This window comes from Erpetoichthys calabaricus, chromosome 15 (assembly GCF_900747795.2).
Source record: "Erpetoichthys calabaricus chromosome 15, fErpCal1.3, whole genome shotgun sequence".
Classification (NCBI taxonomy): Eukaryota; Metazoa; Chordata; class Cladistia; order Polypteriformes; family Polypteridae; genus Erpetoichthys; species Erpetoichthys calabaricus.
In genome coordinates this window covers 26,037,544-26,065,312 of record NC_041408.2, presented here as the reverse complement: position 1 = coordinate 26,065,312, position 27,769 = coordinate 26,037,544, and the positions used below count along the sequence as shown (strand labels likewise).

The 27,769-nt window shown below is 38.1% G+C and overlaps 2 protein-coding genes across 4 annotated transcripts in view; one reads left to right on the top strand and one right to left on the bottom strand.

The window, feature by feature from the left end:
- macrod2 (mono-ADP ribosylhydrolase 2) overlaps nucleotides 1-27,769 on the bottom strand; it is a 1,343,630-nt gene that overhangs the window by 1,056,127 nt on the left and 259,734 nt on the right. The gene's annotated exons all lie outside the window — the stretch shown is intronic.
- flrt3 (fibronectin leucine rich transmembrane 3) lies at nucleotides 1,765-20,546 on the top strand. The gene is made up of 3 exons (XM_028820322.2): nucleotides 1,765-2,049; nucleotides 14,068-14,785; nucleotides 17,296-20,546. Exon 3 carries the CDS (start codon nucleotides 17,332-17,334, stop codon nucleotides 19,294-19,296), a length of 1,965 nt encoding a protein of 654 aa, XP_028676155.1. The 5' UTR covers nucleotides 1,765-2,049; nucleotides 14,068-14,785; nucleotides 17,296-17,331; the 3' UTR covers nucleotides 19,297-20,546.

Below are 27,769 nucleotides of genomic sequence, written 5' to 3'. Positions count from 1 at the left end.
ATTTTTAATTTGTTCATGCACTAACACTACAAATCAAGCACTTACCATTTACATTTACATTACATTTACATCATTTAGCAGACGCTCTTATCCAGAGCGACTTACAACAATGTTTGTTAGTTTTTTTTTCGCATACGCAGGGCGCGCCATTGTACAGTGCCCCCTGGAGCAATTACAGGTTAAGGGCCTTGCTCAAGGGCCCAGCAGATTAGGATCTCTTTTGGCACTGACGGGGATTCGAACCGGCAACCTTCAGGATACCAGCGCAGATCCTTAGCCTCAGAGCCACCACTCCGCCATATGAGTGACATCAATACACAGTATATATACAATATACATTCACATATGGATAATCTGATCAAACTAGTTGACCTGACACCTTGTAGATTTACACAAAGAAAGGCAGCTTTCTAAAAGGGCTCTCCACACACCAAGAGTATTTGCAACTCAAAATCAAACTACATCTAACTTTTTAAAGAGGTAATATTGTCCACCTGTATCACCTAACTATGAGACACCTCACCTGAAAAAGGGGCCTGAACTGCCTCGAAAGCTTACATATTGCAATCTTCTCAGCCAATAAAAGATGCTATTTTGCTTCACTTCTCATTGCATCCATAAATGGCTAACACAACATATCACTCTACTACTACTAACAAAGAGAAAAGTGTAGTCAGAAACAATTCAGGTAAATCTATTGAAGATTAAGGGAAAAAAAACAGAAGTCACAAGAAAATATAGTCTTGTATTTCAAAAATGCACTTAACTGGTTCTGTTAACAAATATGGATTACTTAGCACTTTGCAGAAACAATCACTGTGTATTGTACATAGGCCCACATTAATATTTAACTAATGTTTTTACTTAACAGCCAAAAGACATGGAGCATTGGTCATTGCTGAAGTCTTACAGCTCCAGAGTCTTGGGTTCAAACTTGGGCATGTGTGCAGGTCACATTCTCCTCCACCATCCCAAAGCCTGCATATCGGGTTCATTGGTGACTTTCTTTGGTATTATCCCTGCAATACTGAGTGTAGGTTTCTGCCTAAGACCCCTTTCAGGACTGGTCGCCACCTTGCATCAATACTACAGGGGTAAACGCCGGGCTCTGTAACTATGGGCTATTAAATTAGTTGGTTAATGGATGGATTAATACTGAACATGAACACTGAAGAAAAGGATCAATTTTGAATTAAATGACATAACATAAGTGAGAAATTAAATACAGTATAACAAGTACCAGATTTTTAATCAGGGAAAAAATGTATAAAGTGGTTCATGCAAAGGATTACGGGTGAGTGGAAATAAATAAATAAATAAAAATAAAAAGAATCTGCTTTCTTTTGCTCCCTCTAGTGCCGAATACCGGCGCAGTTTCGGATCAGTCATTGTGGTGGGCGCGCGCGCCCGTACGTGAGAATGACATAAAGTAGAAACGTGAAAAGTGAATGATTTCGAATTTGGGGGAGCGGAATCGAAAGAGTGTGACCGCGTGTAAGAAAATGGGCTTAAAATCTGAGACAGCAAGAGTGTTTGAGAGTGACGTCGTATTTTTGAATGTCTGTTTATCTGGAACTATTACAGTGTTGTATTAATAACGAGTCGCAGCACTAAACTTCTTTCCATGCCAATAAGGCTTCTTTTGCAGGAGATCGAAAGTGCGGGAGCACGCAGCGAGGGGGGGGGGAGACAGAGAGAGAGAGAGAGAGAGAGAGAGAGGGGGGGGGGGGGGGGGAGATGGGGTGCGGGTGCGCGCTAGCGAGCCGCCCCCAGTATGACATCAGCGCTAGTCTGTAGCGCAGCTCAGTTCGGCTCTGAATTCACATTTGTGTCGGACTGCGGGGCTATTCTGTCTCGCCCCAGTATCAAAGGAATGTTTGAACTCACGGACACATCGCTCTTAAAGCTGCTTACTTTTTCCCGCTTCATGCTTTTGGAAGTGTAGACGGAGAGCTCCGTTTTATCATCCATTTTACTTTACTGGATATATTTGTTATCGACTGCATACAAAGCAGGATTTAACTTTTTATTTCTTTATTATTCCCTGAGGTAAGTGTTTTTATTTATTTATTTTTTTTCACTGTACGTCTGTGGGGGTGGTAAGGTAGGCTTCTACTTGTCACTACCTCCAAGTGAAAATGCAGCATCCCAATCGTTTCAGTGACGAGGACAAGGCACAAAAGTGAGAGATGCGGCGGCACACACGCCTGCCTGCGGGCGTCAACTCGGCATTACCCGTCGCTCCTAATATACAGCCTGCCTCCGATGCAGCGGCTTTCGGTATCAAGTAGTACAGCTCTCGAGTAGGCACGCGGCAAGGCGCTTTACACACATTGGACTGCTTCTTTATGCCCTGTCATACATGCGTATAAAACATTGTCGTTGTAAAGTAAGAGCGTGTGCGTGTGTGTGCATGTGTAGGGGGAATCTGTGGAAGACTCTGGCTTTCACTTGAATTCACTTTTAAAAAGAAACGAGCCCCGATTTATCTGGTTTACCCATCCTTCAATAACTAGTCGCTAATTACAAAAACAAATCAATTATTCTCCTCTCACCAGTGCAATCTATTTCAATATTAAAAATTCAATCTCGAAATGAAAAAGGCCCCTCACTCCTATTTTCAGCTTGAACTATTAAAAAAATCCAAAGCCAGCAATCGTAACCCTTCACATGTTATTGTTTGATGGTCCATTCTCAATTAAGTTAATAATGACTATGCACAGGGTAAATCTTTACATAAACTATACCAACAACTGCCTCCCCATCGAGTAGTCAGAAATTCATAGCTTGGGTAGATGGTATATGTGACTGGCATAATGATTAACATGCTCTGGAAGAAAAATGAGTTAAAGCATGGCACATGAGTGAAGTACTCACATCGTTTCGAAGATTAAAAAAGACGAGCCTGGTTTTATGTTGTAAACCTTCTAGCCCTGTATTATAATACTGAAAAAAGGAAGCAATCAGATGGTCCTTGTGGTCTGTGGATGATGAGAGGCGTATAATACCAGCACCACTCATTGTAAATATTCCCGACTTGTCAGAAGTAAAATATATTAAAAGCTTTTAGATCACCCATATACTATACTGAAGCATCCTAACGAAAGACTGAACACTTGTTTTTATTTTCTGCAAAGCTTTCCATTTCAGCCTACAGACGATAAAAAAAAAATCAGCAATGAACAATAATTCTTTTATAATCAATGTTACATGAAAGAAAAGATTAGATCACTTTATATCTATATTAAAACCAATTCAGCAGCTACAATTCTAAGCCACATATGCACACACTGTCCCAAGCAGGAAAGACACAGTCTGGCACCAGTTCCCAATGCTAATTGGATTTCAAGCTTTCTATTAATAAGGCCCATTGCAAGCTTTATAGTTATTTTTGCATGACTGAGAACCATACAGATTTTCAATAATCAGAGTTAGGACAGCTTTGAACACTGTGTACAAAGTTTTTCTTGTATAACAAACTGAATTAATTTATGAACAGTAGCAAATTGCTAAAATTATTTAAACAATTTATTTTTGATGCACCACTGATACACAGAAAGAGGGAGAGATAGTAGGACATGATATATACAGACCCCTCACAAACACATATAAATATTTGATTGTGTATATGTTTAAATTTACATATACACTGTATATATACACATACAAAATATAATTTTACACAAAGCTTTTTACATTAGGCATCACCATAAGCTGCATTACAAAGCATATATCACATACATTCATCTAGTTATTGAACCTGCTCTATCTAATTTTTGGTTTACACAATAAATTATTATATATTACACCGGCATAAAGTGTCTGTGTCCTTGTAACATATACACATATTCATGGTGTGGGTACTGTACATATGTATTATTAAAACATCTGTGCCTTACACATGCATGCATGTATGAATATTGTATATAAATAAATTCATGTACACAATCCTGCCTACATACATTTTATCTCAATATTATGTAAAACATACTTTTAACAAGGTGTACTTTCATGTAACAATTCTCCATCTGGGTGTATTATTGAATTACTTTGTTTTTATACAGATACACTCTTTCATGCATTTGTTACTATTTAAATTAGAGCAAAGAAGCAAAAGTTTGATTTGATTCTAGTACAGCACTAACTTTCATTACATTTAATTTTGAAGCCATAGCTTATTCTTTTAGGTAGTAAGGGGTTTATTAAGCAATGCTAAAGACCACCCTTTAAGTATTATCTTTTTATACTGAGATTAGTTCACTTAAGATATAGATTTTTTTTTTTAAAATAGTATCCTCGGGCTTAGACCCATTGCAAAACACAAATATTTGTTAGATAATGATCAATATTTGCAGCTAGTTATAAACATGACTAGTTTTATATAATATTATTATTACATTAAATTGTACGTAACGTTTAATTTTAAATTTCAAACAGTAATTTGCAGCATAGATTAAAACACCTACTGAAGCAAAGAAAAATCAAAACAACATGCAGTCAATCGCATAACTATTTTGAAGACAATTATCTGTTGAAAAGTTATGTGAGGATAGCCTGCTGACAGGCACAAATAACATGGTTCCAGATTTAGGAGCGAGAGGTTCTCTCAGGAAGCTTGGCTGAGGAAATCAGTTTTCCAACAATTTACACATTTCTTCCCTGAACTCGATGGTCTTTTTCTCCATGGGGAGCTTTGTCGTAATTAAAGCTGAGTAAAGTGGACACCAGCAGTAAACGCCTGACCTGTGCCTCTTGAAAGGTTGGCTTCTTGCAGTGCTTACCACCCCCAAGTGGGCAAAAACTATGCCGCCACAACCCAACTCCTTTCGTCTCTCAAAAGAAAACATCACATTAACAGAAAGAGTAAACAAAAGAAATCTTTGGCCTCATCTGTTCAACACATTGCACCAGGCAACAGCCAGGTTTTGGATTAGCCCAAAATGCTAGAATTGAACCACAGGGATTTAATTAGTCCACTAAATCTCCACTTTATTGTACAGGCCTCCCTATTAATTTTTACACAGACTTAAATGAAAAATGATTCTGCACAGCACGTTACACACTTATTAAGAGAAATCAGCAGTTTTTGTAACACACTTGTACTCTATTAAAAAAGAAGAAACTACTTACACTTCATAAGTGACACCAAAAAAAAAAGAGAGAGAAAGAGAAGAGGCTTATCACTTGTTGAACTGAAAAGACTCTAGGGATACAAAAGCATGACAGGCCAGCAAACATTATGGATTTTGCCGATTGATTACTGCTTCCCTTATTTGTTCATAAATGAAAGGAAACAGAAAATGCTCCATTTAAAGCACTGTACGTTATGAACAAAAAAAACAAAACACTCTTCTGAGGCCAGTTTGCTATATAGGACTTTGCATGAGCTCTGTCTTCATAGGTTAGGCATTTGTGACCTAATGTTGAAGAAAACAGACTGCAAAATACAATGTTGCCAGTTCAGTTTGTGAACCAGACCAAGTAATGCACACACACACACAAACATTTTAATATTTGCAGAGCAGTTATATAATTGCAAATATATTATTTATAGCTGATCATTTTAGATCTCCTAAATCCTCATGCATCCTCTAGAGGTGCACAGTATATTCCTTTCAGGGCCAGTGGGACTGGGTTTCCCCAGATAAAGTCACACTTATTAGAACAAAGCCACCTTTGTTCTCTCCTCTCTTGCCACAATGATCACACGTTACTAGAGAATATTCTAAAGGTGCACATATTTATGAATATGGCTAAAGAGATTCAATATAAAAGGTCTCCTCTAATTGGTTTAAACAAAGAAACTCCCAGACACAAGGCGGCAACTAGGATTGCCAACAGAGCCTGCTGATACGGGACTCTGCATAGACAATGGCATGCAGGGATTTTCTTTGATTTGGTTTTGTTTGTTGTGAACACCAAATTAAAAGGCATGCCCAACCCAACAAATGATGGTCTGGAAAAAGTACAATTGCAATTGTGTTTTGCCCTAGGTAATAGACATCATTCTAATATCACAAGCCATGTTTTTGTGAAACCCGTAAAGTTACATTCTGCATTTTATCACTGCTAAGTCGTATTACTGCTCATTTGTGCCACTTTTCTTAATCTAGAAACATGAACACCCTAGGGTCACATCCTGTCCCACCAAGCATGGGGCTTTGGGAGGGACACACATGGAGTGTTATGGGAGGAAGGAGACACCCGACTAGCCAGGACAGTCAATCACATCTAGCAAGCTATGGCGAGTTACTGATGTCACAGCCAGTTCTCCCCCTCATCCTTACTATCTTATATTTTACAAGCAATCAAATCATTTTGTGTCCTTTAATAATCAGGGTAAAAGTTTAACTATGACATATCAACTTAGGCTGCAACTATAACTCAGGAGTGTTTCAGTATCGTGCTTTACCAATTGACTGCAATGCAGATAGAGCCCTAGGCATGAACATAATCTGAATAGTATTTCTAATGCCCTTACATAAGGTGGCATGCATCATGGTTTTACCCAAAAACATTTTTCAAGTTAACAAGAAGAGAATGGCACTAATTTTCCAGCAATGCCAGTTGGTTATCTATGCCCGAGTTACAGGCATGCGCTGCCATCAAAGCCTAATGTGTTCTGCTGAGAGGTGAACGAGTTGCTATGTACATTCTTTTTGTTTTAGGGATGCTCGATTTAACTTTACAAGTCTAAATAAATGAAGTGGAAACAAGTTCACCCATTAGAAATAAGCTGAGTGTTACCAGTACTATCACTGCACAACTGAGGATTTCCATTTTTTTCAAATCTCTATGGGCATAAAAGTAAAATGGGGGGGGGGGGGTTAGGGGGAGAGAAAGAAAGCTAGAAAAATAAAATAGCAATCTCCAGTAGAGCAGAGAGTCTCTCAGAACCACCTGAACAGGGGAAAATCTTACTGTTCTTCCTTCAAACAATGTTGTGGATTTCTTGAAATCTGATGATAAAGTAAGGCACAGAGAGCCATGCTCAAAGCTGCTCGGCACTTCATATGCAGCACAGCTTGCTCAAGTGGCCAGTCTAGCACATCCAAGTCCACACAAGCTTGTGAAGAGAACAAAATACTGATGTATCACACATGCATTTAAAGACTAGCTGCTGCATTTGACTTTGCAGCCTGGTGCATTTAACATCAAAGCTGCCCTCATTAGCAATGCCCACAGCTCAAAGAGTGAAGCATAATACAGAGCAAGTGCTCTAACAGTACTCTGCAGAGGAAACAGAAGCAAGCCCTCTGGTATTGAGGAGACTGGAGGAACAAATCAGGGTTGATACTACTAAGGTGAACTTTGGAATCAAGGCCATGCCAGAGGCTTGTTGTTTCACCTGAAAAAAACCGAGGACAACACTGTCCCAAAAATATATATTTCTAGAATGTTGCTAGTTGTTTGCTTTTTACATTCCTTTCATTGTAAAAGTATATTTGAGTATCAAAGAACTGTTAGTTATTTCTTAGTGGTAAACAGATGTTCCAGCAGCTTTGCTGTCTTATCAATCGTTATGTATTTTATATAGCAGCTTTTACAGTAGTTGGCATCAAAATGTTTAAATACACATTAGGAAATATTACAGTAACAGTAAACAAGTCAGCAAGACTACTGCAAAGGGGGCGCAACTATAAAAGCTTTTTGCTTTTATCCTCTTACTTAAAAAACATGCCACAATTTTTCAGTTACTGTAGCAGAGGGCAGTCATGCATTATAACAATCCAATTAGCAAAGCTGTATCAGTTAGCAGGTGCTTAGAAAAGTCTACTTTATACATGCAGTACCTCCCTCCAAAGGAGCAGGTCTCTACTGGATGGGACAAAATAGTGTAGAAAATCTGTCCATAAAGGAAATTAGTAAAGAAAATAAATAATCTTGGCTTAAAATATGTACATCTGCACTTGCAAGTTGCTGCTTGTGTTTAGCCTTCAGAGCGAAGCTGCACAAAATTACACTAATCAGAATGAAACCTTTAAAACTCAACTGTGAAGAGAAGAAAATTGACTTCTGAAGACTATACCTGACCAGCTTCACTTTACCTGAATATGTACCTCCTGAACTCACATATGCAAGTCTGTAACACACAAAAAAATATCCAAAATATAGACCACTGCAGATAGATAAAACAATAGATACAGACCACTGGACAAATACTGCTTAGGAAATCCATAATTTAACTTGACATACTGAAAACTTTACTGAATTGTTCAAAGTATATACTAAATTAATAACTACTGCAAAGCAGTGGAGGATGCAAAAAAATGTTTTTCAGACTAAAAAAAATGTTTCTTCGTCTTCTGTCAACTGTTGACCACAACAGCTATTGGTTGGCACTAACTACCTTAAGTGCCTGTCCTTGAGCTTCATTAATTAATTCATCTTCTGATTTACTGTTAAATAATCCAAAAATCACATTTTTGAAAAGAAAGAAAAATGCAAATGTCTGCACCTCAAATAGTTAGAAAGGTTATGTCTATCCATTCACCTGTCTTCTGAATCAGCTTTATTAGGTAAAAGTTTATCAGGACCTGGACACTTTCGAATTACATAGGAAGCTCACTTTAGGGTGTTGTAATTTTTTTCATTTGTTCATTTGACTCGAGGTAAGGGTTCCCCTTGACAAGTTTTGAGTTTAAAGCAGGAATGTCACTTTACTCTACAAATGCTGAATTATTCATGAGGGCAGTCTCTTTGACAATGTTCAGTCAAAAACAGGATTGTTAAATAATCAGACATCAATAGAGAATTTGCAGAAGTGACCATCACCAGTTAAGGGGTTGCTGCACCTACATCCTCCACTTATGAACCCATCCTGTCAACCCTGGTACAAGGTTAATTTTAGCAACAGCGTCAAATTTATGTCAATCAAAAAAAATAAATAAATCTGGGACCACCTTTCAGGAAAAACTGCTCAAAATTTTATTTAATTTAACTTTAAATTTACAAGAGAAGTCTTCAGGTTTGAGGTCTGTAGTTGAAACATCATATTTAGCATTGGTGCATTACTTTCTACTGGCCAAATGTGAACCTCATTCACTATCTAGTCTAAATGTGGATGCATTAAATGCATTAATGTGAAAGGCTTTTAAACAAATATAGTAGATTTCCCCTTGGGATTAATAAAGTATCTATCTAGATAAAATGCTAAATCCATACAAGAATGTTTATGTATTTCATATATTGTATTCCCACACATAACTACAGGGAAAAGCTATTACGGACACATACAATTATATACATACATATACAGTACATATATATTCTCAACCCGGCTTAATCTAGTTAAGGGTCACAGGGGCTGAAAGCTATCCTGGCAACACTGGGCACAATGAAGGAGTCAATACTGGATGGCACATCAGCCTATTGCACTAGTTAATGTTGTAATAATAAAAAATAAGAATGTGAAAACAGTTGAATTTTTAAAATTTAAATTCTGCTATGTCTCAGTAAACAAAGCCAATTGTGTACCCATTTCTCCATTGTGGATAACAACTGCTACTATTACTTAGTTTAAGTTTCTCTCTTGGTGCAGTATTACTGCATTATTCTCATGCTGTCTATACATAATGGTGATTACCGTTTAAAATCTCTTTCTCATGGGTGGGGGTTGCTTTGATTTTAGTTAAGTTTGACTTGATTATATAGAATGTTATATGCTTTTAATAAATTCAATAAAAAATATTTTAAAAAATAAATAAACAAATAAAATCTAGTGAAATACTAAGGAGCTTCTTATGGGCCCTGCAGATGGCTCCGCTTGGTACATAGTTCTGTTCCTCTGTGAAACAGTGAAAGACAGCCTCATTCGATATTTCCAAAATGAAACTGGAAGGGACCCAAAGTTCTTCCATAATATTTTTCTAAACACTGACACGGCACTGCTCCAGCCTTCTGAGATTTAACTTATTTATAGTGTAAAGGAAGCACAGCTTTGGAGTGGTCTACATCACACAGAAGGAACATAGAAGGGATCTTTCTAAAATGAACATTTAAAAATGGTACTTTTATTAATAAAGGCTTAAAACTGTGTGAATTAATTAGAATGCAGAGATTCTGTAGAGACGAGGATCCTGCTAGGCTGCTTGTAACACAAGAACAGCTTCTTCTGAATGAAACAGATGTGGGATTTCTGAAGGCTGCTGGCCTCAAGCATTTGTGTGTGTTATACTAGAGTTCACTTTTCACCCGCAAGCAGCCTACCCGGCGTGCTCACTGCCGACTTGTGTGATGTGGATTCGTAGAGGATACGCTGGGGGGAAGAGGCCAGGTGTTGCTGGTGCTGTTTATTCTGCTCTTCTCTTAATTAATAGAGAAAAATATGCTGATTCTATAGTGAGGCACTCACTCTTGGGAACATTTTTTTGCATTCCGTCTGCTTCTAAAGCTGCAAAATGTACAATAAACATGAGACAGTAGTAAACCATGTGGCAGTAGGAATGGCCAGTGCAGAGCTGCAGGGGGCACTAGTCCTTTCCCACCTTACATGCTTTGACTTCTCATCTTGTGGTTTAATTGTCTAGGACAAGCAGTGGGTCTTAAGCTAAAGGAGGTGCCTAATGTACATCCCCCCACCAAGAACCCAAAGCTCACCATCCTCTGCTATTTTACTTACTCAAAGCAGCTTCACTAATCACGAGCCATAGAATGAAGCACGACTGAGACTGAGCAAGGCAGCGGGATTCCCCCGGCTGTTATTTGGACAAGATCGGAGTAGCTTTTGATATGCAAAGACATTCCTTTTCATCAGAAAAGCAAAAAGTAAGGATGGGGGTAGGAAGACAGCAGTGGCATACAATTTCTGACGCAACGCTAGAGAGGAGGCTTTAGAAGAAATTCACAACAGTGCAGCTAATCCTGGTTTCAGAAATGGTGTCCACTTTCAAAAGACCACAGTCAGGCCTTTTATCTGCCTGTAATTTGGGCGAAGGGAATTAAATCCTCCAATACACACAAACCATAATGAGCTTTAGACGCTTTCACTTTGAGTAGGACTTTCTCCTTATTCCCCCACCCAAAAGCCAGCACCGTCACCACACCAGATGAAGAGCTATTTCGCAGAAGGAAATGGCAGAATCCAGCTGCTTTAAAGTCCCACTAAGTACCAGTCCCCATTAGTAACATAATGAATATGCTAACACTCCATACTTCATGAGCAGAAAAAAAATGCAGAAATAGAAAACAGGTGAATGGAAAGGCAAGCAGAAAAAGTGACAGATAAGCAAGGTGCTACACGTGTTGTGCATAAAGTTTACATTCTCTATGTTCATGAATAGAAAGAGGCCAAGTACAAAAAATAGCAATATGAATAATTTAAGATTCTCAAACTGCTTAAACAATTTCTGGTCTAAGGATGCTACATCTATCCTGGCAGCACAGGGTGTGAGGGATAAACCAGTCTTGGACTGGACATCAGTCCATCACAGCAACTTAGATAAATACATACATGCATACACACACACAAGTTCCATCAATCCATTTTTAACATATCACTCTGAAATCTGCTTAATCCAGTTTAGGGTCTCAGGAGGATCAAAGCCTATCCCTGCAGCACTGCTTGCAAGGAAGGAAACCGTCATGCACCATGCTCTGGTCCATTGTGGGCCTCCATTCATTGTTTAAACCCATTTAATGAAAAATAATCTCTCTATTTTATTTATATATACAGTATATATATATATATATATATATATATATATATACATATGAGAGAGAGAGAGAGAGCGAGAGTGAAATAGATACATATGTAGATAAATACGTAAACAGTCTGTGGCAGCAGAGCCCTTAAATTGATTACAGAGTGCTACGTATACCATGCTACAACTAACAAGGCAGAAAAATAAGGAAGCAAGCTTGCAGTCTTTCAATTAGTGTGTCATAAGGCACACAAACTTCCAAACCCCACCACTAGTCAAACGATTGTGTACAAAGCAAAAATAGAACAAGTGCAACAATAATTAACACTCGAGATAAATTAAGGGAAAGTTAAAGGCCAGCAGAAGTCATTCACATTTTTCATAGCTATAGAACAGGTTCGTCCACCAACGGAAAAAGATTACACTCACAGGTGGCAGATATTAAATTAATTTAAAGTATGTATAGGACATCACAGGGCATGGCGGGCAGATTAAATATTGTCACAAATAAGAAGTGCATTTCCTCGAGTGCTTTGCACTATGATTAATATCATTAATCTTCAATGCGGTACTGTATATACATTTGTCAGGCCGTGCCAGGAGGTTTAACTGATTTTTTTTTTTTTTTTTTTTTTTAAAGCCTGCGAAGCTTTGAAGAACACAAAATAATCTGTCTCTACTCTTCACAGAATCAATACATTTTATATGAATGGTTCTATTATGCCACCTTTGAAGCAGCCATGTATTATTCACCTGCTGCAGCTGTAATTTTTTGGGTTTGCAGGGGGTACATATTTGTGTCTTGGGCAAAATGTAAGAAATGGTTAAAACAGGAAAGTTAAATGTGGCAATGATTACCCCAACTGTCTTTGAATGATGCCCGCTTCTTTGCCTTCCCTGTGATAAAGTGAGTTTAAACATCTATTATTCAGTGCTCATTTTTCTGCACAGACTGGCTAGATTTCGAGGACTGTGGCTCGGCTTGCTGGATGCTTTGTAATTACTGTGGGGAGAAGCAGAAGTACAGTTGCAGCACTCTATCGCCAGGGTCAAGTGTTCCCTTTTTAGTAAAATGTTATCCATGCACAGCTGAAAGGCCATCCTGGCTCATGCAACCTGGAGAGGGGAAAAAAGAGTCATCTGCTTGCATGAATCCAGAGCAAGTTCTGATTTCAACTGCGGAAAATTCAATTAGCTTCCAAATCCTGTTTGCTTCCTATTAAGTGGCAAAAAGTCACGAGTCTCGTATGTATGAGAATCTCATACTGCAACCCTTGATTTATTTCCCCTCTCAGGATGGCAAACAATCAAAAAGTTAACCTGGATAGCAGATTCCAGATGTAGTCTGTTGGAGTTTACCCCCTGAACCCAAAATGAAGGCACTGGCATAATTTATTTTACATAAATGGGAACAAAGGCTAGTTAAAAAGATGAAGGGATGGCAACTTCCTATAGCCATTCAATATTTCATTTTTTGCAAATATCAGAAAGGGATAACTTCACTAGAAAATTGCAGCGCCATGCAGTGCAGGATTAATTCTTATCGGATCACAACCACATTACCAGAAGTGATTTTAGAGGTGTGCGTGAACCCCTTAGTGTTTGCCACAGGATAGTTTTGAGGGCTACATTCAAAGATTATCAGCCATCAAAATCAAACTCCCTTCATGCAAGAAAGTCTCTGGAGTTAGGGTATTGCATGATGGATTGCATTTTGACAGGCTGGCACATTTTAAACTGTTATACAGGTGTCTTAACAAATAGGATGAAAGTCAGGAACCGAGCCAGGTAAAGACCCAAACCCTCTCAACACACACTAACACCAAAATTCCCTCATAAGTGTTTCAAGTCCATTAATTCACCGACATATTTCACTCAACTATTTATTGCTTTTCTTACTCTGGCTTTATCATAACTCCTCCAATTCCAAATGGAGGCTAAAATTTTATTACAACCAATACTCAGACAGCTATTTGAATATCTAATTTGTCCATTTGTGTCAACTCCTATGCAACTGAATGAAGCCTTGCTGAAAACTTTCTGAAGTGGCCCCTTAAAATGGGGCTTGTGTCTCATGAATTTTCAGCAGGGCTAAAGCTTTAAATATTCTAGAAAATGAGGAAAGTGTACAAGCAGGGTCGTAGGGGGAGAGTTGCAGGGGATCCGACTAGAATGCATTTAAAAACCATTGTGAGTGTTGGGGACTTGTATTTAAAACTAGCCCATTGCTGGCAAGATGGCTGAATCGCTTTAACATACTGGATATTTACATAGTAATGATGTTATATCTCTGCTGTTTATTACCCTTCAGCTGTACTTGTCAACAGTAATTGTTGTTGGGGACGATGCATTCAGTTTTAATTATATCAGAATAAATTTAGGCACACAGCTAACTTTGTCAATTTTACAAATTGCTTTTTCACAGACGGACCAAGGGTGAAACAGAGGAAGCCAATTATTTCTTCAGAATGACAACAGTGAAGCACATGGCCTGTGGATTTCTTTGCCTTTGGAAAATAGGAAGTTAAAAAAATAATCCTGGTGGCAATGATTTCAACCTGCGATTAGCTTGTGGGGGAATACAAGTGTCTGTAGTTTGTCTGGAAAACGAACTATTCCATTTGCCGAAAGTAATAAATTTTGGATCTTTCCTGGTGGATAACCGAGACCTAACTTATCTGGAAAGGACAAGAGCAGTGAAGCCTCGGGAACATGAATGGTTACCCTGAGGGGAAACTGAAGATGCTGCTTTTATCAGTTATGGTTCACAAGAGAGCTTTGAAGAGTTACAAATGGTCTAGTTTGTGCTACGGCTGTTAGCGATTACAAAGAAAGCAGCCTATTCACACAGCCTTTTTAATTTTAACTGAATTGCCACCTCCTTTTTTTAATTTCAGTACAGAAAACCAGTTTTTGTCCATTTATCTGCTATGGTTAAACCTTTGTTGGAATGATTACTAAAATTTGCAGGAAAAGCCAGCAGGTCAGCAGTGTCACAGTGCAAACACTGGGAGGACGAAGGACGACCAAAGAGACTAGATCTTATCAGGTCGCAGCTGAAAGGCAGGATCTCAACAGCCTCCACGCTGCTGCTGCTGATAGGATTTCAGCAACCATTGGATTTACCCTGGACTTTAAATCAGGTATGACGAATATTGATGCATTTCCTTTTTGCATGCTGGGTGACTAAAATGCAATTTATAAATCCAGTTGTCCACAAAAGGGGTCATGACAGGAGCACAAAGCTGTCAGAATAAAAGTATATATGGCTAATTAGCAGGAAATATTTAAATTACCATGCCAAAAGGTCTTAACAATACAAAAAGAAAAAAAAAAACAGACTTCAAAAATCCTAAGAAGCTTGAATATTTGTCTATAAGCGTTCAGTTTAAGGGACTCAAATAAAACTGGACAAAGGGATCATTTTATTTATTACATGCTGCATATCATGAATAATAATTTAATTTAGGTTTAATAATGTCATGTTTTATATACAGGTTAGAAATTTCATGGGTGTTTTTTTTTTCAAGTGGCTTAATTCAATAGAAAAATCTCCAATTACGAAATGGGAAGTAAATACATACACTGAATGCTCCAAGTTATTATTTTCTTATCCTGTACCTCTGAGTAACTATTAACCTTTAAAGGATATGGCAACCCAGATCAAATTAGTGGCCCTTAAAAGCAGGACATATCTATATCCAAGTGCATCTCATATGCGTGAGAGACGTTCTTTCATTGTACAAACAGTACGTTAAGTGGCTCATCTGTTTGAACCGTTGATAACTTTTTGTTTATGTCACTTAACGTAAACATTCAGGAAGCTGTCATTTTAAGATTTATTTAATAAATGTACTCCACTGAAGACCTCGAGACAGTCTGAGTGCAAGGATTAAGGTAGAACAATAAATACAAGTACCTGACTCACCACAAGGCTTGCAGCCGCACTTATTGAGGTTACTGTTTATATTAGCACACCTTGTCAACACTCACCTCTTATGTGTCCTTGTGGCACTGCTGCTGTTGAAACAGGCTAAAGCAAAGGCATTCAGCATAGCAATTAAAGAAATGTTGGAAATGACAGAGGGAACTTAAAAAATGTCTTAAAACAACTAAAACTTAAACAACTTAAGAAAAACATTTTTATATATACATACAGTGTATGTACAGTACATAATATTCATACATACATGCATACAGTACATACAAACACTTATTTTGGACTTTGTGACTAAGCTACTGTTATTGTTCATGCATATAAGTATTTCTCTATGTTTTTTACTTGGATGATTTAATACTTTACTAATCTGTATACACATTGGATGGCACCGTGCAGCAGTGGTAGCACTGCTGCCTCGCAGTTAGGAGACCCGGGTTCACTTCCCGGGTCCTCCCTGTGTGGAGTTGGCATGTTCTCCCCTGTCTGCATGGGTTTCCTCCCACAGTCCAAAGACATGCCGTTTAGGTGCACTGGTGATCCTAAATTGTCTCTAGTGTGTGTATGTGTGTGCCCTGCGGTGGGCTGGCGCCTTGCCTGGGGTTTGTTTCCTGCCTTGCACCCTATGTTGGCTGGGATTGGCTCCAGCAGACCCCCGTGACCCTGTAGTTAGGATATAGCGGGTTGGATAATGGATGGATGTATACACATTTTTGCTTGGTTATATCTGAATGAATGCACAGGCCTTTTGCTTAGTCTTCTTGTAAGTTACCATGGTATGTCTGATGCTTTATGTCTATTTCTAGGTATGTATCTGCTCATTTAATATGCATGTATTTAGTTATCTCTGCAGCTAATTTATATATGTAGGATACAGTTATTTGATTGGCACAGCATGGTGGTACAATAATAGAACTGCTGCCTTAAACTCCTGCTGGGTCTGTGTGGAGTTTGCACATTCTCCCCATGTTCACTTGGGCCTCCTGCAAGCATTCTGGTTTTCTTTCATAGCCCAGAGATGAGATAATTGGCCCAGAATGAGTGTGAGTGTGTGTGAGTGATTGGAGTTGTATTCAGAACTGGGTGCACCCAGTGCTGCTGGGATAGACTCTTGCACCCTGTAAAAACAAAAGGAAAAAAAAAAATCATGAAACACAAATATATATAGATGTGTTTATTGACTTATTAGATTGTACGGTATGTAATACATTTACATGTTAGCTACTTAGCATTCAAATTAGTAAAGTTGGCTTATTCATTTATTTACATATGTATGTTATATATTTATGTATTTGCAAATGCAGTTGCTCATTGGGCTGTTTACATATTTTAGTGTTTGTGAATTTGTTTACTTGTTTATGTGAATATGTATAAATATATACTTAATTTGCCTATGTGGATGAACTGAATGTACCTTTCTTTTTTAGTTGCTTTCCTAGTTAACCATTTACTCATTAGAATTGATGCTCTTTGGAGACAAAATTTCAATAAAACGGGAATTAAATTATTTTAAGTGCCACATGCACATAAACACACACCACGTCAGATTCAAAAGCATATGCACGTTACTCTTAACCACATTTCTGTCTTGCTAATGATTAACATTTGCTTTTTAATACCAGTTGTTAATGCTTGCTGTTCCAAACAGGCAATGGCAATGGTTTGTCAATGCGTTCCTCTGCATATTAATGCATTGTTCTGTATTTTGTCCTCCAGGGTACTGAGGATCAGCCAGCTGCTCTCCATAATAAAATGTCACGATTAAGAATGTTCTGTAAGTATCTCAGCTTTCTTGTCATTTGGCCCCAAATTGGATTACATTTTAGTTTAACGGGACAATTTGGTAATGTGGCAGCCTGCCCGCTGTCATGCCGCTGTGATGGAACATTTATTTACTGCAATGACCGGGGTCTTACATCCATTCCCAATGGCATTCCGGAGGATGCTACAACACTGTATCTACAAAATAACCGGATAAACAATGCTGGCATTCCTACTGGATTGCGTAAACTAAACAAGGTAGAAAGAATTTATCTCTATTGCAACAACCTGGACGAGTTTCCCACCAACTTGCCAAAGTATGTCAAGGAGCTCCACTTGCAGGAAAATAATGTAAGGACTATCACCCATGACTCTCTGGCTCAGATTCCACTCCTGGAGGAGCTGCACTTGGATGATAATTCCGTCTCGGCTGTCAGTATAGAGGAGGGAGCATTTCGTGACAGCAACCACCTAAGACTTTTGTTCCTCTCTCGCAATCACCTCAGCACTATACCCGTTGGCCTCCCAAAAACTATTGAAGAGCTACGGTTTGATGATAATCGGATATCTTCCATTTCTGAGTTATCCTTGCAGGATCTTACAAATCTGAAACGTCTGGTTTTAGACGGAAACCTTTTAAACAATAATGGGATTGGAGAGATGGCATTTGCAAAGTTAATAAATCTGACTGAGCTCTCACTGGTACGCAATTCGCTTACTGCACCGCCAAAGAACCTGCCAGGCTTCAACCTCCAGAAGCTGCAACTGCAGGAAAACCACATCAATCGGATACCTGTAAATGCTTTTTCTTATCTCAGGCAGCTGTACCGGCTGGATTTGTCTGGTAACAATCTGAGCAGTTTGCCCATGGGAGTCTTTGATGACTTGGAGAATCTGACTCAGTTATTACTTCGCAATAACCCCTGGTATTGCGGCTGCAGACTCAAGTGGGTGCGGGATTGGCTTCGTACTCTTCCAAACAAAGTCAACGTGCGTGGCCTGATGTGCCAGGCACCAGAAAAAGTCAAAGGAATGGCTATCAAGGACCTTGCCACAGACCTTTTTGATTGTAGAGACACAGACATCCTTCCAACAGTTCTGAGCATGACTGTTTCAAATACATTACCGCCTTCCAGAGAACAGTGGCCTCCCTCTGTGACCAGAAGACCCGTGGTTAAGGGGCCAGACTTGAGCAAAAACTATCGGACCACAAGTTCTCCAAGTCGAAAAATTATTACAATAAACGTGAAGTCTATCAGTGCTGAGAACGTCCACATTTCATGGAAAGTTGCACAACCTATGACAGCTTTACGGCTCAGTTGGCTGAAAATGGGTCACAGTCCAGCTTTTGGATCCATTACTGAGACCATTGTACAAGGTGACAGGACCGAGTATTTGCTGACAGCCCTGGAACCAGAGTCATCTTACAGGATATGCATGGTTCCCATGGAAACCAATAATTTATACCTGTCGGATGAAACCCCAGTTTGCATTGAAACTGAGACTGGCTCAGTAAAAACATATAACCCTACTACAACTCTCAACAGAGAACAAGAGAAGGAGCCCTACAAAAATTCAAGTTTGCCTTTGGCTGCCATCATCGGAGGAGCAGTGGCACTCATTGCCGTTATAATTCTTGCCTTAGTGTGCTGGTATGTTCACCGAAATAGCTCTTTGTTTTCCAGGAACTGTGGCTATAATAAGGGCCGCAGGAGAAAGGACGATTACGCTGAAGCTGGGACAAAGAAGGACAATTCTATCTTAGAAATTCGAGAGACCTCTTTCCAAATGATCCCAATTAACAGTGAACCTGTGTCTAAAGAGGATTTTGTAATACACACAATATTCCCACCCAATGGATTGAGTCTATATAAGAACAATCATAGTGAAAGTAGTGGCAGCAACAGGAGCTACAGAGACAGTGGCATCCCAGACTCAGACCACTCGCACTCATGATAGCGAGCAATGTCCCGCACTATTGACTATTAATATGAATGTGACTTGAAGTACTGTTTGCTCATTACACACTGGATTGAAATGGCTCTGTACATTTGCCATATAATTTATATTTAAGAACTTTTTATGAAGCATTTACATTGGCAAGTGGCCACCTGCTCTCTAAGTACAAGTCTATATTTTAGAAATTTGTAGTAATTTGTACTGTATTTTCTTTCCTTAAGGTTTCAAGACCAACTACATTTTGTGTTCTATTGAAATATGATGATTATGACTTGTCAACTGTGAAAAAGTGTTTTTTTTTAATCTTACTGTGTTGAACAATCAGACTTTTAAAAATGACATTTGGGAACCTTGTAGAATAAGCACAGGTTATTTTTCACTTTGCTGGTATCAAAGTTCAAGCATGAAGCTGCTGCTAGGAAGGGATAAGGGACAAAAGATAATCACTTTGAAAATGATGATGATCCCAGTTACAGAAAAGCCAACTCTGAGCAGCAGCATCAATTTAGAACAGGAGCAAGGAATACTTCCGAGTAGGATTTAATGGCAAGTGCATACTGCTTTACATGGCACTGAATATGAACCACTGCCCGAAATAAATAAATAAATTTACACCGCAAAAAGAACTAAGCTCCCCAGATGCTGCCTACAGAGGTTAAGATTTATGTAGAGAATAATTTTAAGCACACAGCCAAACACAATGAGCAGCTTAGGAAAGCAGTGGGCAGGCAGGCTTATTAAGGCAGAGGTGAAAAGCTTGAAAAACAAGGTGACGAGAAGACGCCATTGCTAGCACAGTGTACAATATGCCATCGTCCTCGTCTCCCACCATTCACACAGTGTTAAATGCGTAAAAAAATTAAGATAAAATATTACATCCAATGTAAAAAAAAAAAAAAACAACAACAAAATATATGTGTCTAGTTTTTATTTCGGTTACTTTTTTTGTTTTGTTTTTTTGTCCTTTTTTAAAAAAAAAGAAAAAAGTTTTTCATAAAACTGTGCCACTTTTCTGTTGCCACAATTTTTAAGTTCATTGTTCATTACAAATGATAACCAAAGTGCACTATATGCCCTTTGGCCAGTCTTGTATGTGCCTTGATCCAATGCTTATTGTATTTAGCTTTTTAAGAAAGTTAAACAGAAAAGAAAAAAAAAAACATAAAAACAGTGACTTAACTTTTTTCATACACACTTGAATATGAGAAAATATTGATCATATTGCAAAATAAAAGTGGATAAAAACAGCAGTTGCACAATGTGGTCATTCTATTGTCAATTTTTTTATGTTGATCTTTTCTCATTCACAAGTAATCAGAAGATCAAAAAAATAAGAAACTTCACAGTCCTAACATGTGAACAGCTAAGGAGGTCTGGTCTGTTTCTAAGGGTGCTCAGAGATGTGCATAAATTACACAAAGTGTACTATACACCGTGCCTTTTCCAGTGTATCCTACCCAGATACAGTAATGTACAATTCTTTTTGAATTCTGTAATCTGAAGACCTGAGAGACCAAATTCACAAACTTCATAGGTTACACTCCAGTGCCTTGGCTACTAGAGGCCAACACTGCCTGCCATTACTATACTAGACAGATGGTCCTTTTGTTGTTCTGCAAGCTTGTTATTCTAGAAGTACATGTTTCTATTAATTTAATCCATGGTGGTTAAGCTCCCTGAAGCTTGGTCAGATTCAACTTTCAGACCACCGCATCTACTTATGTGCTGTTCCAACTTAAGTCCTTTTTGTAAACTCAATAATCCCTTTGCACCATGTCTATAACACTGGCAAAAAGGTTTACTTTTGGAAAATTTATGCAGCTTGGTGGCAAATGCAGAATCCTGACGGCATGAATTTAAGATTAATTTTTCATAAAGTGCCGCAAGCTTCCAATGCAATATGCTGCAACAGATCAGAAACCTTCTGCAAGACAGAGAAGCAGCCCTAAAAATCTGATGCAAAAGCTTTTTTGCAGTCTGCTGGAAGTTTGTGTTCATCAGAGAGTGAAAGAGTTGTACTTCAGAAATACACTGATGAAGTGAGCATCAAACTGACTGGGACAGTAGCTACTTCTGAACAACTTGCTTTCATTCTTTGTGCTACTAGACACAAAATCCAACCTGCATTTAAGCTGGTGATATTTGATACTACTCTCCTTCACTGTTTCCCATTTTATATTAAGGGAGTTTAGCTTTCTCTAATAATATGTCGTGGTCTCCAGTAGACACATTGCTTTTTGATGTTCCTGAAGAAAGTGGGCCATATTCAGCACACAGCATCTCCGACAGTAAAACTAGCAGTTAGCACCTGATTATAACAGGAAGTGAGAACGTTCTACAAAAAAAGAGCAAACTGTCTGTACTCCATTCACATTGTCAATCGGTATAAAACAAAAGGAATGATGGAAATGAATAACTGGCCTGATTGATATAGTAGCTATACCAACCATACTAGCATGTTTTTTTCTGTTTATGATAAAGATTTTTAAATGTGCTGTGTCTGTATCATCACTGAGACAGCTGTTCTTCAAAACATTACATTACAGAAGAACACAAAGGGGTTGAGGAGAAATTGCTATTCAGCTAATAATTTTTTAATCAAGATTTTAAGTTCCTCACAGTGTTGCTTGCAACTACAGTACTATGTAACATGTTCCAAATATCTACAGTTTCATGTGCAAATAAATATTTGCTAGCATTTAAGTGAAATTTATTCTTAACCAATTTCTCTATTTGTTCCTAAGTCTGTGTGCAAGTCATTACAGTGTATCTCTTTGCTTAAGGGAAAATGATACCATTTCTTTAACCCCTCCATAAAGCTCATATTCAGAAGACCGAGTATTAGTCTTGTGACATGGCCAATAAAACCGTACACTTTATTCTAAATGTGGTTTCACAGGGTATATTACACAGCTTAAGCATACCAACTCTCAAGTTGTACCTCGCGCACTGTGATTGTCCTATGTAAACCAACAGCCTTTTTAATCACTTTGATGCACTGCTGGTGTAGGACAGCAATTAGTCCAATTAAAGTCACAAGCCTTTTTCAAGCGTATGTTTTAGCTGTTTAGCCTGCACTGAGCAAGTCTAGGTAATATTTGAACTTTTTTGCCACAAATATGCATAAAGGTTTGCCTATAAAGATGTTTTTGACTCTAGAGCTGAAGTAAACATCTGGGGAGTTCACAAACGTCTTGGAGTCAATGATTATAAATCATGATGGGTATGAATAATTTAAATGGGTCAAAAATAAAACCTGAACAGAGAAATACTGAAAAGATCACAAAGTTGTCATAGCTCCCGGTTACTAATGTGAAAATCTAATTTGCTAAATGTTAAAGGGGGACATGCTTCCACCTTGTATGGGAAGCAAGAATCACTACTCTTTGTTTTAAATGTGTTTAAAGAAAAAAATGCTTTTTAAAACATATCAAAATTAAAACTGAGCTTTGCCATATGACAATTTGACAATGGTTGTTCAAACACATGATTTTTGTAAAGAGTTTGTCAGATCTAAGATCTCTATGGTATGAGGCAATATACCCAATTTAGGATTAGCTACTTATCTTAACAACATCTTAGGTACATTTTAATGTAATTTAAATTATATAGACAAGAAAGAGCAGCAGGCCTTACAGAAGTATTTTTGTATCCCTGGAGTTAGACAAACATCCTTATATCTTAACACTTCAATTTGTGTGTTTGAGGCAATCCTCCCGCCATCTGCATATAGCACCCTGAATCCCTTGCAGTTTGTAACTTGATAACTATCCTCTTATTGTGTACTGCATCAAAAGGTTGTTGAAAGTCAAGGTGGTTAATAACAAACACTAATGGTTTCAGCTATCAAATGGTTTTGTTTTTTGGCTTTTACTGAGTCACTTAAAGAAACTATAAATCTCTGTTTTATAAACCAACAATACCAGGTGCTTTCCTAATCATAAAGCACACAACGTAAAGAAACACAATATGCCAAAAACTTCAGTAAATGTTGGCCTACGCTACTTAAACTCGATGGCTACAGAGGCTAGTGCCAAGCATCCATACTTTAAAGCTCCCTGACCTTACAAAAATGTGAAGAATTAACATAGCATGAGAAGAATAGTGGAAAATCTGAAGTGACATGAACAACATGAACAAAACCTAAAACACATAGTCTATAGCACACTAATGTGCAATAGCAGGCAGTTAGCTAGTGTTCATACCCATCCATAGAGATGCTCTTCGCAATTTTCCCCAGCAAGTGCCATGACGAGTATTTAGTTTTTAACAGATACGCAGTAAGAAATTTGCTGTTTATTTCTGAGCAGGTACTTCATGTGGAACAGAGGCGAGCAAAACCACAGCAATCAAGTGGAGTCTCAACGTACTGTACTTCTCAAAAACTAAACCCACAAAGGGGGAAGAGAACAACATAAAAAAGTGTTGATTTTCAGTAGGCTGCAATTAAAAGAAAATCTTGTGTGCGGCAGAGAGAAGCAGCTCTAAATATTTAATGAGGTGAAGAGGAAATAGCGAGACTTAAATCGTCCTTTAGTAGAAAAGAAAAAAAAAAAAAGCGTAAGTCCACATCCCCAAGGACACATGCTGCAAAAGAAGGAACAGCAGAACAAAAAAAAATAGCATCACCCAAACTTTTCTCTGTTTCAAACACACTTTTGCAGGACTTGGCATTTGACCCTAATTGAATTTGTCCCTTAAAGCTTAACATGAAACTGAAAATGACAGGCACCCAACAAATAAATTGCCTGTTCTATATTTATCTGTGGACACAAGTTTAGTTTAAAAAAATAAATAAATCCATATAAAGAGAGAGAGAGCGTGTGCAGGCTTTCCAAGGCGTCGGCTAAATAGATTTGATTTATGCACATTTATTTCTTGCTTGCCGGGGACAAATAAATAGCTGAATCCATTATTTTTGCATGTCGGAAATAAGCAGAATGTGAAGAGTACATTAATTACGAACAGATTATTGTGAAATGTTAGGCACCTAGAAATCATGACTTGAGTAAAAATGACTAATCTATAGACAGCATTAACTAGCTAAGACATGCTGCTGAGCACACTTGTGTGCACAACTCTCCCAGGTAAAATTAAGAAAACAGATTCCATTTTCTTAATATAAATTAGGGAGAAAAAAAAAACAACAACTAACAAACTATCTACACATTTTTAGAAAAATAAATTCATATCAGGTTTTTCTAGGGCTTCACATCACTCTGGTTACTTTGTGGTTTGCAGTGATCAAAAATGAGGAGAGCAACCCTACTGAAACCTTAGTTCCCTAACCCTATCTAACCATGCATCCTTTCAATCAGCAATGTCAAAGCCTGTCTTGAATTCCACCAATTAAACTAGCAGAAACGTTTATCCACTCAAATAAATGTTGCTTTCGCGAAGAAAGCCTGTGCAAGCATCAAAAGAAGAGCTGTGGTTACAAGGTGCAGATTTTGGGGTTGCATCGGGAGAGCATGAAAACGGGCCAGAGGGACCATTCTTTCCAAGAGAAGCAGAAAGTAGAGACTTCTACTATGGCTTACACAGCAAAGATCTGGTAGAAAACCAGACAAGGCATCAAGGCCCTAAAATAAAGAAGCATTGTTGTAGAGCTGCAATTCAAGTTTTGCTGATTGTCCTCATCAGCACAGCTCATTCCTTCAAGAAAATTACTTTTATAGAAACCAGTGAAATTAAGACTTAAGCGCTTCAGGTCTCTTAGAAAAGAAAAATCAAGAATGGATTTCTGCACAGGGTGGTAGGGAGAATGGATGCAAAAAAATGGAAACTTAGAAACAAACACATATTGGCATGTTGCAATGGATCGAGTTGTTTAGCCTCACATTGTGTGCAGTTCATATTCACAGATACTGTGTGCTGACAGCTTAGCAGGGAATATCCATAGGCCATGGAATGAGGAGAAGCGTTTGTCCATGCATTGTGGAATATACATACACATTTTTATATTAATATGTATTAGATGAGTACGGTATAACTGCCTTTTATTATTAAAATTGGTTTGCATATGGGCATAGAACTGCCTTGATTCCAAGGGTTCTATGACAATATGACCATTTACAAATGTCCTTTACTTTAACAGCACTAGACTGAACTGCTGACAGTCAATAGGTAGAATGCACAAACAAGTCAGCTTTTTGGATTACCACAATAAGGAATCCACCAAACCAGGTAATATTTTTCTAGTCCTCAAGTGTTCAGTGTTTGGGTTCTTCGGCAAACAGCAACTGTGCCTAACTAATTAGACTGTTTCGGAGATACTGTATACACCAGTGTACAAGAGGTTGTGCTCTGTTACATGCTTCTTTGAGCAACTCCGCATTCAAAGTCAAATACACCTCAATTTTCTTCTTCTGTACTGTAATACCCCAGGACATTAGAAGTTCAAATTTTAAAATGATGATAAATATCATGATGTGAGATTATTCAGTCCATCAGATGTCTTTAGCTTATTTTTAAGAAAAATCCCAACATCTACACTCAAAAAAGTTTAGCAGATTAAGGAAGCTATCACCCGATTGATCCTGAAAAGGCCCTGCACATTTTATATTCTAAGAGGTTTACACCAGTTTTAAAAACTGATTATTTTACAAACTATAAAATTTATACATGGAAAATCATCTACATACGTCCCTATCTACATACTTCTGTCATATCACCTATGTCCATATATTCAATCTTGTTTCGCTGTTCCGTTATTTCACTGAGTAATAATTTCTGTTTGTTAGTCCTAATTCGATCTTTACTATCAGTTTTTTGAGACTTTCGAATTTTAGTACTTTCATAGCTCTGCGCCAATGTTTTTGAACTTCTTTATGACGTTCTACTTTGTCTTCTACTCTTTGCCTTTTCTTCTTCTACCGTTTGTCTTTTGTTTCCGCCCCCACTTGGACCTGTTAGGTTTTCAGTTCATCTCTTGGCACAAAGTCTCGTCTCACGGGACTCGAAATTCTCTCTCTGAAAAAGTCTCATCTCATTCAAAGATTTTTTTATATAATAGAGTGATATATAATGAGCATCATCACAATGCCTATAAAAATTAAGATATTTTGGTGTTGTGAGCCAATAGATTTTTATATATCACATTTGACAATCACCACCATCAAATGTTGCCTTACAAAGCAAACTGAGATTGGGAAGTGATATCAATAAGCAAAGTCTGCAGATAAGGAGGTATTGATAAATAGACAAATTTGTTCTTGATCAGCAAAATGCATGCATTATTATTGTTTTTAGCAGCCAGTCTGTTTCAAAAGTATGATTTGAAAAAGTAGGAAAAAATCCTTCATTCAGTAGGATTTGTGAATCAAAAGACATAGTTCACTAAATCCTTAAGTGTGCTCTATTATGATCATCACTTCTATTCTAAAACAGTTCTTCCTAAAAAAATTTCCAACCTTAAGCAAAGTTTGCATTTCATAGTGACCTGGCTCAAACTTGCACTTCCTGCAAAGATGCCATCAGCATCCTAAGCAATAAAGAAACACTACAGTTTGAGATTAAACAAGATAGCATATATTAATCAGTACTCAACACTACTTTCAAAAAAGTTCCTGACTGCAGGGCAGAGCTGATGAGCAGCTCAGTCTTATGTTTCCCTTTCAAGGAAGAGCTTCTAGATCACTCTCTGTGCACGGATGCCACATATTTTTTTTAAATATTTCTTTTATGCAGGGTACTGTTTTGAACTCAACCTTGCATAAAGCACATAGGATTTCAAATTAAATAAAATCATTGTAGGAGGACAATGAGCATCCTGGCCAGATCAAAAAATTATTTATTACCCGTATGGGATGGCACAAGCGATTTGGCCAGTGGGGTGAGGAAATAAATTTGTACCCGGCCAGTGTAGTTTAATGGATAGTCTGATAAAAGCCCAGGACTGGGAGTTGTTCCATCCCCCATACGATAAGTGACAGTGGTCCTCATATGGTAGCCAAGTCGAGACACCCGTGGGGTGCTTGGGACATGGAATCCAGAAATGCAGCCCTGTCAGGATTCCTGGGTGTCAATAGAGGGAGCGGTTAAGGGAGGACTTCCCTACTTTTTTGACGTTCAGAGACCCAGCGTGACACCAAAACCACTTCCAGATCCAGCTTAAAAAGGAGCTAGCTGCCACAGATGAATGAGACAGAGTCAGGAGGGAGGTGTGCAACAATGAACAGGAGGAAGAAGGAAGGAAGAAGTATTGTTTAAGGTTGTTTAATTTGTCTTTTTATTGTGGCTGATTACTGGAGACAAGTGTGAAGGAATGCTTGGAAGAATAAATATCTTTTATTCTAAATGTTGTGTTGTATTACTGTGTCTTGGGTTTGGGATTCGGTGGTCACAATATACAGTCATATGAAAAAGTTTGGGAACCCCTCTCAACCTGCATAATAATTGACTCTACTTTCAACAAACAAGATAACGGTGGCATGTCTTTCATTTCCTAGAACATCTGAGTACTGGGGTG